The 14,832-nt window shown below is 40.1% G+C and overlaps 1 protein-coding gene across 1 annotated transcript in view; it reads right to left on the reverse strand.

Annotated features, from left to right (window-relative positions):
• PDE3A (phosphodiesterase 3A) overlaps positions 1 to 14,832 on the reverse strand; it is a 364,936-nt gene that overhangs the window by 49,765 nt on the left and 300,339 nt on the right. The window contains exons 3-4 of the mRNA XM_084643244.1: positions 7,479 to 7,739; positions 3,627 to 3,781 (exon numbers count right to left, since the gene is read on the reverse strand). Of these exons, the coding sequence (XP_084499370.1) occupies positions 3,627 to 3,781; positions 7,479 to 7,739 (416 nt within the window). The remainder of the gene's footprint in view (positions 1 to 3,626; positions 3,782 to 7,478; positions 7,740 to 14,832) is intronic.

Below are 14,832 nucleotides of genomic sequence, written 5' to 3' on the forward strand. Positions count from 1 at the left end.
TATTACGTAAGCATTGCAGGCCTGTAAAGATCTTGGTGACAGAGTTCTGAGAGAAGTTAATTGTCACAGCACTCCACATGTAAGAACAAAAAACTCTACTGTGGAGGGCTGCGTTATCAACTATTTGAATGATTGTTTTTAGTGAATTCAGTATTGCCAAAAGGTGCTGGACTGACAACTCCAGACATTTAAGTCCTTGATTTAAGCCAAACACAGTTACAACATGGGTATGGTAAGATTCTTCCAAGGTGGCTTTCCAATTTACCTCAACATGCTTTGGTGCTAGTGAGACTGCCACTAGGCGTGACTTCAGTGCCCAGGCCTTTTCATTTAATTTATACTAAAATTCCTTTATGCTATGCTGAGGGTGTGGAAGCAGTCTAAAAGTGGGCTTCGATTAAATTTACACCTTGTTAAGGTCTCTTTACATACCTGAAGCAGTATAAAAGGGCCTTGGTGTCCATGAAAATCAGGCCCATTGCATTTTTCTCCTCAGATTGCCAGCAAAGGTGCCACTTAATGCAATCTGTAGTGATGCAGCTTCCATAGCAGGATTGAATCACACTGGGGGGAAGCTTGCAGTACTGCTGCCTGTGGAGTGTCTGCTTTGTGAATAAATAGAGCCCTCTAGTTTCCAAGGCTTTCAATCCAGCACCTTTCAGATACATCACATGCAGCTTTTGAAAAAAAATCCCTACTAAGAGATTCTTGAAAATCTAGATATCTGCTCACTGATCTAGGAGAAAATCATTGAAAAGCACCATAAAAAAGAAAAAAAAAAGGGAAAATGAGAATGGCAGGCTTGACACTTTTGTATCTCTTATGTGCTGATGCCAGGTGATTTTGTAAGGTGGAAAAGCTGCATTTATCACTGTAATTTAATAAAGGAACGACCACATGCCACCTGCTTGCACAGATGCCTCAGTGCGTTCTTCCACAATGAGGGCACAGATCCATAAGGCCTTTGCCCTCTAATCCTTCAAATGTCTTGTCATGACCCAACTCTGCTGTGCTTCAAGATTCTAACACAAGATGATGAACAGGTCCCAGTCCTTCTCATTTTAAACACTGACATAGGATATAGGGCAGCAGATGGTCCCTCAAAGTAAGCTGGGTCCAATACTAACTTAAGGGATTTTATATTAAGAGGAATTTTTTATATCTCAAGGCAATTTTTTTGTTTCACTTGTTAGCACCACAGAAATCTTATGGCTGTGGAAGAGCAAGCGAGGTTCTGTTCTCTCTCATGGCTTAGCTACCTTCAGATGGCAGAATAGTTATCTGTCATGAAGCAAAAGGCAGAATGAATCCAGTTTTTGGATCCTAGGATGAGAATGAAATGCTGGGAGCTAGGAAAATCTTTTAACTTGTTAAGGAAGTAAGCGAATATGGAACCCTAAGATGTTACTTTCATGAAGTTACTTTCCTTTGAAGCGATGCAAGGACCTTGCCTCACCACTTCTGCACAGAGGGGCGTGTCTGTGCAGGATTCTGGAACCTATGCAGCAGTCTGGGCAAAGCAGGGGAGCCCACAATTATGGAGATACATAGGCTACCTCCTGCTCAGAGGGGTTGTGGGGCACAAAAGCTGCAGATCCTGTGGTTGTAACAGCTGCCACAGAATGGCTCCATTGCCTCTTTGTGGCTTTGGGGATAATGGACTGATGCACATTCCTTTCCCTCGCCCTCCAGCCTCACTTTGCCAAACACAGATAAAGTGCAAGGGAAATAATAAGCCATTAAATAGATGTTTTTTCCTAGTCAAGACCTTTTTCTTAAGTGTTTTATTGATGTAAAATGCCCCCATCTGTATCTGTCCTGCTAAGTTAGTCTAGACATACAGGCCTCGCTCTCCTCTTCCGGAATATGAATGGCTTCTGCTCCTACAATGGAAGAGTTGCAAAGAGGAGGCTGGGAGGCTTGACAGAGCTATCATTATGCAATTGGTGACACTACACTTAGGAAGAACTGATCACCTGTTTAATTGGCTCATCGGAAAGAATTACATAACTGTAGAAGAACACCACCAGCAATATTTAATCGCTCCCCTCCCCCTTGCTTCAGATTCCCTTCTTAGGAAGCTTACATAGTACGTGAGAGTCTGGAATCGACAACATAAATCAAGAAAGCCGTATGAATCACAGGAAAACAGTGGCTGAAAAAGATTTCCACATGGTGCTATCTTGTTTATATTTCACTTTACTGGTTCACTTGGTTTCTAAGATATCCTGCAGCCCCCAGATATTTTCAAGGATGCCTCTGTGGCCGGTTCCAGGGCTATAAAATATGATCATCATCTCTCCCCTCTCCCCCTCTCTACAGCTTTTACCACAGCCAGGGCCATGACCTTATTAATTATCCTATTTGCAGCTGGAACTCTTCAGGTCTCCCCTAGTGGCAGCCTCCTCTAGAAGGCCTGAAACTTCAGGCATCTTCAAATAACATGGGCCTCACAATTTCCATCCCCATAAAACACTTGCTGCGACCCTGTTCCTGTAGCATCAAATGGAAAGGAAGACCTTTATAGGACAAGCCCTTTAATAAGATGAGACAAAAAGGACTGAGGGAATTTGGAAGGATTGTATGTTGATAGCACAAGGAAGCTTGGAAGCCTCAATACATACATGAACAGAAAGTTTAGCTCTTTATTTTGTTTCTATACCAGAACTATAAACTTTGTAATAAGAATTTGCCAATTCCCACATAAAATTGTATGGTGTACCTGGTGAGCAGCACTCCCTGGGAATGTTGAAAACTAGCCTGGATACAGTGCTAGAAAATGTTCTGTAAGGAATGGTTCTACACAGCTCTGCCCCCACCCACGTCTCTGGTTTCAAATTCTATCATGCCTGCTTTGTGCACTATGCAATCAATGTTCTCCTTCCTAATTCCTCCCTTTGTGTCATAGTTCTTATATTGTACTTTTTTAATGCTTGGAACACTCTCTTTCAACACTCTCCTTTTCCTCTTTCAAACCCACTTCTTTGGCCTTGCCTTCCAAAATTACACTCCTCTGTGGTGTTGTCTGCTTACACTTTTGGAAATGACTTTTTACTGTTTGCATTACATTTGAATCAGTTAGCTTGAAAGCTAATCAGGGTTGAGAACTTATCTTCTTTTATATCTGTAGAGCCCCTTGAACACTTGTGGTGTTCTTGAAATAGTAATATTAATGGAACCACTAAAACACACCTTGAAATTTCTTGCTCTTATTGTCAGATGGCTGAAATTGTACATTTCATTTAAAAATATTTATAATCAATCATCAGAACTATCTGCTCAGAAAATGCAGAGGAAAGAGTATAGGGATATAGAAGAAGAATGTAGCAAAGACCTTTAATAGACAATTTTTCTTTTACATAATCTTTTTAAGTTATGGTTTTGCAACTCATTGAACCTTTTGGCTTCTAAACCTTGCCGAATTTGTGTTTGTAATAATCTGGCCTAATATAAAGGCTTTAATTCTCTTAAAAAAACCAACCAAACAAAAAAAAACCAAACCCTAGAATGGGAATTCTTTCAAATTTCTGACCTACAGTTTCCCAAGAGAAGACATTATTACACACCTACGTGTCCACAGAAAACCAAAGAAGTTCTCCTAAAGATACAAAGAGAGGTTTTCTTACCTGGATGAAGAAGATTCATGAGGTTTGATGCTGCCACTGCGGTCTCTTCTCACTGGTGCAGGCTCCAAGGTCGGTAAACCTGTGGCAGATGTTGTTGTGGTCCAAGTTGATGACACTCGCCTGAGCAGACCTGGAGGCAGACTCTTCCGTAGGCGCTAGAGCAGATAATGCTTTGCCATTATATATATCACCTTTCATCAGGAATCTCAAATGTCAATTCATGAATTGAGCCTGACATACCCTGTGAGGTGGGTAAGTGTCAAAGCCCTATTTTACAGATGGGGAAATTGAGGCAAAGAAAGGTCAAGGGACTGATTGTCAGAAATGCTTAGCACTCAGAGATCCCATTGAAGTCAACGTTAAAGACCTCAGCACCTTTGAGAAACAAGCCTAAGTGACTTGGCCAAAGTCACCCAGCAAGTTGCTTAAAGAGTTGGAAATAGCAGCCACACATTCGTTGACATCAGAGATAGGAAGCAGGAAAGGAAACAAAACAACAAAACAATCCCACTGTCCACCCTCCCCCCCAAAAAAACCCCCCAAACCCCCTGCAGCTTTCTCTGCTCTATCCAGCCAAATTGAAGACAATCCATGAAATTCAAACATTTAAGTGATGGGACACTAAATCTTCCACAATGCTTTTACAAAAAGGAAGAAAAATTACCAGTAAAAATCTTTCATGGTGGGGCAAAGGGGGTGGGGATAAATTATTTTGGATTGCTTGCAGCAGGGTTTTCCTGACTTATCTGATTGTCTTGCGTGCTCCTTACGTCTCTCTACCTGATTCTTGTTGATGGGGCTTTTCCCAGGTGTCTGGCGAGGAGGCAGGTTGAGGGAATGGGTGGAGTTGATTAGGGGGTTACTGTTATTTGTGGGATCAGTTTTATTGCAGATATACGAGTGGTCCCATCAGTATGTTGCAGATGTTGAATTTTTATATTAATTATTTGTTGCCTTTTCATTATCGTGACGAATTTTCAGTTTGAGAAGTACTAAAAAAATAAAATATATACACATTTATAAGGATCTACAGTGGATGTCATTGGCTTATTGTGCCATTGGGTCAAAAGATTCAGTCTGAGGCAGACACTGTGAATGGTAAATTTCAGCCCAAATGGTTAAAGTTTCGCAAAGTCATAAGCAATTGAAATCAGGGTCTCATAATGGGAAGTGTCAGGCAACCTTAAGAATAAGCAGTCCTTCAGCCCTGCCTGTAATACATGATTGTTTTTCTGTATAAGTTGTTTTTTCAAAACTATCTAAATATGTTAGTTTGCATCTAATTTACCTTGTTACAGAGAGCCTCCCAAGAAATTCAGCACTTGTCAATCCACACTGAAATCTTAATATGTACTATTTTATGCATATAGAAATATCACCATTACTGCAATCATCTGGGCCAATGAATATTGAGTTTTCAATAGGAGCTATTACATTATATAGAGTATATACAGCAAAAGTGCTCAGTGGGACTAATTTTTCTTCAATTAAAGGAAATATAAGCTCTATAAAAATGAAAGAGGCATATTAAAAGTCCTATAAAATATAAAAAAATGATGATCAGTTGCCTCCATAACTTTAGGCAGTAGAAACTATTTGTACAGGATAAGAACAAAACAACATAGAATTGTTTTACTTAGTTCCCAAAGTAAAATATAAGCCTCGCTGCTAATGGCAATATTACTACATTTTTATATGTCAGAGTGGATGACCTGGCAATTTAAATGACCTCCAAGCTGATAAGAGGTTTCTCTCTATCTAGTGAATGTTGCTAACATGTATATATAGAAACCAGGAATTCATAGCATTGGTTAGTTCTCTATGGGTATGTCTACACTGCATCTGGGAGTGAGCATCCCAGCCTGGGTACACAAGCACATGCTAGCTCTGCTAGAGCTAGTGTACCAAAAAAAAAAAAAAAGCAGTTTAGATGTGTTAATACCTTGTCTTTACATACATAGCTCTGCCACTGCAACTCAGTCCTTACTAAATCTTGTTATCTCCAGCAATGGACCTTTCTTGAGCAAATGTTGTCCACTGTATGGAACTGTGTGGTGGTTTTTTCAAGTGGACAATGGTCATTTGTGGCATGACCCAAAGCACATTGAGGTCAATGAAAAAAAGATACCCTCCGACTTCCATGGGTTTTGGATCAGGTGCTAAGGGATGAAGACAAGAACATCAAACTCATTTCACCTGTAACTCTGATTAAGATTTGAATTCTGATCTTGAGAACTGAAGAGTGCACTGATCTCACCATTTCATTCCCTCCTTCTTAATGATCCTTAATGACATCACTCGCTACCTACACTCAGTGGTCAAAGTTGAAAGGGGAGGGGCAGTTATCAACACTAAAGTAAAAGGAGGAAGCAGAGATGAGTTCCCTCAAGTCAGAGAGATTAGGAGGAGCTCCCCTCTACTTCTGATTGGAAGTAACAGAGGAGAAGGACCGTGGAGTATTGGTTGACCACAGGATGACTATGAGCCGCCAATGTGATATGGCCGTGAAAAAAGCTAATGTGGTCTTGGAATGCATCAGGTGGGGTATTTCCAGTAGAGATAAGGAGGTGTTCGTACCGTCATACAAGGCACTGGTGAGACCTCATCTGGAATACTGTGTGCAGTTCTGGTCTCCCATGTTTAAGAAGGATGAATTCAAACTGGAACAGGTACAGAGAAAGGTTACTAGGATGATCCGAGGAATGGAAAACCTGTCTTATGAAAGGAGACTCAAGGAGCTTGGCTTGTTTAGCCTAACCAAAAGAAGGCTGAGGGGAGACATGATTGCTCTCTATAAATATATCAGAGGGATAAATACTAGGGAGGGAGAGGAATTATTTAAGCTCAGTACCAATGTGGTCACAAGAACAAATGGATATAAACTGGCCATCAGGAAGTTTAGACTTGAAATTAGATGAAGGTTTCTAACCATCAGAGGACTGAAGTTCTGGAACAGCCTTCCAAGGGAAGCAGTGGGGGCAAAAGACCTATCTGGCTTCAAGATTAAGCTCGATAAGTTTATGGAGGAGATGGTATGATGGGATAACATGATTTTGGCAATTAATTGATCTTTGACTATTAGCGGTAAATAGGCCCAATGGCCTGTGATGGGATGTTAGATGGGGTGGGTTCTGAATTACTACAGAGAATTGTTTCCTGGGTAGCTAGCTGGTGAGTCTTGCCCACATGGTTAGGGTTCAGCTGACCGCCATATTTGGGGTTGGGAAGGAATTTTCCTCCACGGCAGATTGGCAGAGGCCCTGGGGGGTTTTTGCCTTCCCCTGCAGCATGGGGCTCGGGTCACTTGCTGGAGGATTCTCAGCACCTTGAAGTCTTTAAACCATGGTTTGAGGACTTCAATAGTTCAGACATAGGCGAGAGGTTTATTGCAGGAGTCGGTGGGTGAAGTTCTATGGCCTGCGTTGTACAGGAGGTCAGACTAGATGATCATAATGGTCCCTTCTGACCTTAAAGTCTATGAGTCTATGATAGCATAGAGAGAGCTATGCTCTTCCCACTCCCCCTTACTCCAACTCCGTCAAACACCTACTAAGAAACAGGAATAGCAAGTATGGAAATTATCCTGTGTTGAATGCCTACTTCTAAAGTTGCATGAAGGATCAGGTTTGAACTGTGTGAGCATTGAAGGAATAGGAACTGTCTTACCACAAGACACAAATAGTCCATTTAATTTTGCTTCTTATAGACGTAAATGATTAATGCTTCAAAAGATGAGGAAAAAAATCTTCATTAACACACCCAACCATGCAATACTATACCAAAAGGGGGGAATCAAGTTTTAGTAGCTGGAGTAAATTCACTGTGATAGCCAACATGTGGACTAGCACGTACCTTGGGAATAGCCAGCTTTTCTCCTTTTTCTGGACATTCCTCTGAGTCAGAGCAGGTGTAGTTCTCACTGAAGGACACCAAAGGGTTAACCCTTGGCTTATGAATAGCCTGGAAGGTTAACTGCGTGTTCAGCAGGTTGCTCACTGCTCTCAGGGAAGTACACACATTAGGTGGCAACGAAGGATCTGCCAGAAGGTCGGTAATGAGCCCATGAGCTTCTCCCATAACAGCGATATCAACGGTAATACTGGTACCTGAAGACTGAAAGGGAAAAACAAAGAAGGACATGTAAGGCTATGGCTGTGTCCCACATGTCAAACTAAAGCATGTGACATCAAACCCAACATCTTTTCAGGGACAGTTACCAGCATCTTTTATTCAATTTGTTGTGGATAGCTAGGAAAAGATTAAAAGAGATTAACAACTTAAAACAATGTGATTTATTCCTAACATTCTGACTAGATCAACCATTTGGTTGATGTCTTTCTCTGTAAACAAGTTTGCAAATTGATTGCATATAGTTTATTTCGATTTTTAAAATGGTCACAACCCAGATACGAGTTTTTAGAGCAGCCAGAAAGCAGACAACGATCATGACAAAAAGTCTCTGCCAAGTAAGCGTCCGCTGGGCAACAATATTGAAACTTGAATATTGAAATCAAGATTGGATGTCATTCTAAGTGATACACTCTACTTGAGATGCAAGTTATTGATCTCCATACAGGAGTGCCAGAGTGAAATTATACACAGGACGCCAGACTAGATGATCATAACAGCCTTGAAAGTTTATCAGTTTATGAAATAATAACGGGAACATAATTAAAAAAGAAAGATTATTAAATAAAAAGAAAAGTAGCACTTTAAGTAATGGCAACATATGCAGAGGAATGATCTATAATTTGCAAGTAATAACTAATGGCATAGCCTTAAAGAAAAGATTAAGGAACTGTAATGTCTGATGGAATAAACTATATGAATAAAAACTGGAGGCTTAAATTAAGGTGCAGAATAGACAGGAACTGAGGCAGAAAGTGCGTCTTCCATCACTTCTAAATTATTGACAAAGCAGTGACATTTCTAGGTCAAAAGTTTAGTGGAAGCACTATAAATCACTGTTGTGCCACATGTGGTCATCTATTAAAGGCACTCTTTAAAGTGACTGCTAGGCTGTTACTGCTTTGGAGCGCCCTCTTGGGCACAGATGCAATGTATATATCTGGGGCACTGGAACAAATGTCCCCACAGCCATTCCTGGAAGATCTATTTTGTCAGCCTATCAGATGCGAAGGATGCGTAACTCTGAGATGAAGAAACATCTGTTTTACTCTGATAGATATTCACCTTTTTTTAAGTAGGATAACCCCCCAAGTGATAGAATTGCCACTGTGACAGAGCATAATATTTTTCTGGGTTGAGACATTGATAGGTTGGAGAACCAAGCATGCTCTTATAACAGGAGAAGGGTCATAACACAAGCAGGAGAAGAATCACAGTCACTACAGCATTTATGGAACTCATAATACATAAAACAATAGCGATCCTTAGTAATGCTTTGAACTTCTTCAGGCTCACAAAACCCTTTGCAAGCAATACTGAAATAAAACACTTCTGAGGAATTGTCTGAATTTTACACTCTGGCAAACTGAGGCACAAAAAGAGAGAGTGATTTGGCCAAGGTCACAGTGATTCCGTGGCCAGCCAGGAGTAAAACTCCAGTCTCCTAATACCCAGTGCTGTACTTGGGTCACAGGACCACACATGTTTCTGCACTTCCTAGTATATGTCTTACTAAACATGGAAGGTGACTTACTTTGTATACAAAAATGCTATCCAATCCCAATGAGAAACAAAGGGCTGACGTCAATTTAATGGATCAATTTATTCTTTCTTTTACAGTCCCCTTATCCACAGCTAGAACAGGGATCTCACACCAACACCCTTCCAGCCCACATACAGCCATGTTACAACAACCAGAATCCCCCAGGACTCATTGCTTACCTCGTCCACAACAAGTCCACCCTCCACACACATACCTTTGTGACTGAAACTCAGCAGCGTAGGGAGAGGAAGGGAAGGAATCTGCTCACTTGCCCTCCCTCTCTCCGGAGAAGGAACTAGAGCCCGATGGATTGGTACAGAGAGTTCTGATCTTTCCTTCGCTATAGCAGAATGCATTTCATCCACTAGACACCTTCACCACCCACCCTGCACTACACCTGCCAAAGAGAACCCAATCACCGAGTGGTAAACAGACTCAGAGTGACCAATTGCAGAATCCCAAACCCATATAGGTGCGCAGAGACAGCAACTCCTGACATAGTTCCCTTCACGGGTTATGGAAGGGTTTCCTAGTGCTCCCAAGATAAGGTTTCATTCATTACATACCATACCTCTTCTCAACCAACAAGGGGTCTCCTCCAAGATTACAGAAAAAACTTGAACCGCAAGTCCACATCTCCTGAGCTGGGTTTGCACCATGAACAAATCTGGCAGTGGCTAAATAAAGCATCAATTTTAAATTATAAGGCAGGGTTTGGGGTGAGAGGAGTAATTTGTCTTTCCTTATCTCAGCCCAGCAAAACAGGCCAAAAGGAAAAAATTCAAAGATATAAGGCAAAGCGTTATAGAAGAGGAAATAAAACTAGGTCTGATATTTTCAGCAAAACAGCACTATTTAGAATTTGAAATCCTATTCAACCTGGAGTCTGAAATCGGTGACCTGATTATCGGAGCGAGAGATGAGAAAATACATTAATACTTCAATTAAGGAAATAGGTATGACTTCAGCAGGACTAAGATAAAAGCGGATATTCTATACTGTGATGCTGACATTTTGCAGAGCGGCCGTTAAGCCAGCACTGCCATCCCTGAGAGTAGCAGCTGAGCAAAAAGAGTTCTCTAGTGGCATAGAGCTGACATACAGACCATGGCTGGGCCTTCCCCGTGACTTGGCAATCCCAGGCTGCCTTTGGTGCATTAGCAGGCAACGTAATTTACAGAAGCCATCTAGGGAAGTACAATGTAGCCTTTGCACTGGGCTACTGTAGAGGCTTCTGTGTGTCACAACCTGTCTTGTCAAATTTTGGCACAGATCCTCTACAGTAGCCCAGTGCAGAGGCTACCTTGTACTTCTCTAGACAAACTCACAACACATAACACACTATTTTCCTGGTATTTATCCGTAAATGGTAGTGTCTGAGGTCCCTACTGAAAGCTTATAACTTATAAATACTCACTCATTGTGAGGTGCATCTATGGGTAATATTTAAGGAATAACGTAACTCTCCTGAAAATTATGTTCTTATGGTCTTGGAGTGAAAGCAAATCACCAAGGAATCATATGTCTTGGTGAGGGCCTATTCAGGCAGGAGGGAGTTGTCATCCCCACTTCCGGTGAGCCAACTACGTAATGTATAGTGCTCCATTGTCTGACTTGGTGCCAACCCAGAAAAGTCAACAGCATCTCCCACTGAAGTTCTAACTAGGCCTATAATCTGCTTATGGTACATTATCTGACAAGATCACAGCAACGGTCACCATTAAAATGTCAACAATCTGTTCTATATGACATATGTATCACAAAAAGAAAAGGAGTACTTGTGGCACCTTAGAGACTAACAAATTTATTTGAGCATAAGCTTTCATCCAATGAAGTGAGCTGTAACTCACAAAAGCTTATGCTCAAATAAATTTGGCAATTACTATATATTACAAATGCAAAAAACTTTTAAAAAAAATTGTAAGGCCTAAAAATTGTGCAATTCTTATAATTAAATATATACATAAAAAATCTAAAACTAGATGTAGCCAAGTACCAATTCAACAGGATACAGTGAAGAAAGAAATGTAGGAGAAATTTTGCTGTAATAAATTAGGTTCAGTGAGGTAAAACAATGCACATTGAATATAAAGAGCTTACATGTCATAGATTGACTTCAAATATCTTCTGTAGCTAAAATAAATCCTCATACAAATAATTTGAATTGAATCTATCAAAATGCATCCTGAGAACACTATTGATGTCTTGGCTATAAAACACAACAAATCCTTTTATAAAACAATTACACTACACAGCTCTGAAGAACTATGCTATACTTTTCAGAGTCCCCAAATTATAACAAAAACATTAAATATAAACAGTATGATTAAAAAACATTATTCAACAATATAACCTAACATGGATTGCCTCCTTAAAAAAGGAAATCTGGAATTTATTTTTGACAAACTACATATGGGGAAAATGAAAACAATGAAGATTGATGCAAGACAGACAACTACTGATGATTTTTGGATTTCTGTCATTTTATATATACTGTCAGATAACAGGGGAAATATATTAAATATACACACTATCAATGCTACATTTTGCATATATGAACTCTCCTGGATTTGTTGCGAACCAGTTTACCCACTTTACTCATCTCAAGCCCAAAGTCTGGACATTTGGAAACACAGACATGAAATAACACACTTGTAATCAACTAAGCAAAATGCCAGATAAACTGATTTTGGAAGGTGAATTTTGCTTTTAGTGCTATTGCTGGGCCAGCACTCATCTATTAGCCTATGCTGCAAAACCTTGGATTTGACCCCTTCCTTGAAATTTTGAAGTTTTTATGTTGATCTGAACTTTGTGCATTCAGTCCAACTCTGATTTAAACAAACATACTTGTGCAATGTTTCCAACTCGAACAGTGCAATGGGGTGCATGGGCATGAGAATTAGAAAGTGAAGCTTACTAGAAAGAAAAGTGAAAGCAAGCTAACTGACTAACCTATGTTTGTTCACATAGCTGAATGAGGTATAAAAAATAAGCATATATGCTGGGAAGTTTTTTTAAAATTCAGCATTCATCATTACTATTATTATTTACAGTACAGTAGCACCTGAAGGCCCTAACCAAGATCCGGGCCTGATTGCGTTAGGCCTGTAGATACATGTAGTAAGAAAGAGTGTATGCCCTGAAGACCTTAGCACCTGAGAAGAAAAGGTAGATAGAGCAAGAGAGACAGTAAGTATTATTCCATTTAATAGATGGCATATTCAGGCAGACAGATTATGGAACCATTATGTAAACAATTATCTATGTGGTTAACTTTATGCACATAGTATTTTCAATGAAGTTAAAGGAACTACCTCACAGCATAAATATAAGCACATGCATAGTGTTTTCAGGACAGGAGACAAAGAGACTTGTCCAATGTCATATAGGCAGTCTGTGGGAGGATCTGGAAACTTCACTCTGATTTCCAGTGCTTTAGCCACAAAACCAACCTTCATTCCTTCTAGGAAAGTTACCTTTCGATAGATGTTTTTTGTTTGTTTTTCACAGTTGTATAGAATTTAAAAGAATTGTATCCTTCCTACAGAATTCTACAAGAAGGTTTGAAAAATGTATCTGTTAAATTCTGTAGGTTTTTAGAATAACTTTTCAATTATCGTTTTTGTTTTATCTTACTAAATTCTATAGGATTTTTTCCATAAAAATCTGAGACTGTTTCTTTAATGAATGGGAAAACATTAGACAAAACTATATCTGTAGGACAAACACATCAAGGAAACATAGGAACAAAGGTTTCCTGCACCCATAAACCCTTATCAACTAATTCAGTTTACAAGACATTCTTGGGCAACAATAATAATAATGGACTCGTTCACCCAAGAAGCAGATCTGGTATCCTTACCGCCAAGTGTTCCCCTCACTGCAAATAAAACTTTGTCCCCAGAACTACTAACATCAGGCATTCCATGTCTGATTACCATATCACTAAACCACACTAACTGAACCACAAAAAAAGAGATGACTAATGTCAATCCACAAAGCAATCATACCTTAGATAAATAAGAAAAAAAATGCACAACTATTAAATGCAAACCACTGTGGTATTAATTTAGATAGAATATATGGGCCCAAAGAGTTAACACGACCCTGAAACTGTTTCAGGGCTTGGTATACAGACACCTTAGCATGCTTAGTTCTATACCAAGCACACAAGAAATTCATGGTAAAGTTTAGAGATTTATCTGTTAGCACACATAAAAAGAAAGCTAAAACAAGTTAAAAACCACTTTAAAATTGAAATGATTACATAGAACAAACACATGCCAGCCCCTTTCAAAAGAGAAGATATCAGAGTCTTATTATGTGGGATAACCATTCTTGGTGGCAGGAAAAGGTCAATTTTATTACTCAGCTCCAAGATGTGAAGGATCGTCACTTTCCCTGCCTTTGCAAACGGACACTCACAACAGTGAGAAGAGACAGGTTAGTAAAACATACGGGAAAAGTGGCTTTTGTTGATATTCTCATGAATCTGGGCAGCAGGTCAGTCACATGGATGCTCTGGGTTTTCAGGTCATCCAGGACAGCAGTTGCCCCAGGTCTAGGATGTCATTGACTGGTCTGGTTCACCCCCTGGCCTCTCTCAGGCTGGACAGAGCTGGATGGACTGTCTTGTGATGGTGCTGCATAGCACAGTTAACCTCAGGATAAAATCGAAAGCCAATAGAGAAACAGGACAAGAGGAAGAATAGTGGGGCAGAAAGGAACACACAAGCGAAGGGGAGACAGAGCAGGATCTCACGTGTCTCTGCCTGAAGTCTTCACTGGTGCAGCAGTGATGGGCATACATCTCTGCTACTGTGCTGAGGTCTTGGCTTTTTGATGGTGTGATTACCTTTGGGATCCACAGGTGAAGGACAAAGTGTCTGAAGTGGAGTGGAAGCCTGATGGCTTTCCTCATCCTCCAGGAACACCTCAGGTGATCCATCTGTTCCCACCCCAAAGTCTCTTTTTAAGGGCCTCCAAACAAAAGAAAGGGGTGGCAGCATAGTCTATCCTCTCATTATATTGTTCCCCAATTAGGCCTAACTTCCAACATGACATGGCATGACGCGTTCTATTAACTTTTCTTTCTATTAACAAGCTTTCTTGTTTACCAGATATGGTCCTGGAGCTGTATCAGTAAACACCTTTCTGTTTAGACTAACTTAATCTTTCTGTTTTTCACTTTTACAGATTTTCATAAATAATGTTAGGTAACAGGCTGAGTTGGAGTCTGGTTACCAGCCATCCCCATTTGCTATTACAGGTAACTGGACCACATAATAAACTTTCATTTACTTTTCCATAGTTCGGCTTGCAACTGGCCCCAATTATTGCAAAAACACTATCCATTCCTTGCAGCATAATGCTCAAATTCTCACAAGCCACAGCAAATGAAGAAGAAACAGAAAAATAGGCAAAGCAAAGCTGTTGTCTTTCAACTATGTTACTTTCAGATACACTTAGTTAGTGAGAAGAAAAAGAAAAAGACAGCAGTGTCAGGTAGGTTTTCTGTCGCCATACAATCAC

The sequence above is a fragment of the Lepidochelys olivacea genome, assembly GCF_965140295.1.
Source record: "Lepidochelys olivacea isolate rLepOli2 genome assembly, chromosome: 1".
Classification (NCBI taxonomy): Eukaryota; Metazoa; Chordata; order Testudines; family Cheloniidae; genus Lepidochelys; species Lepidochelys olivacea.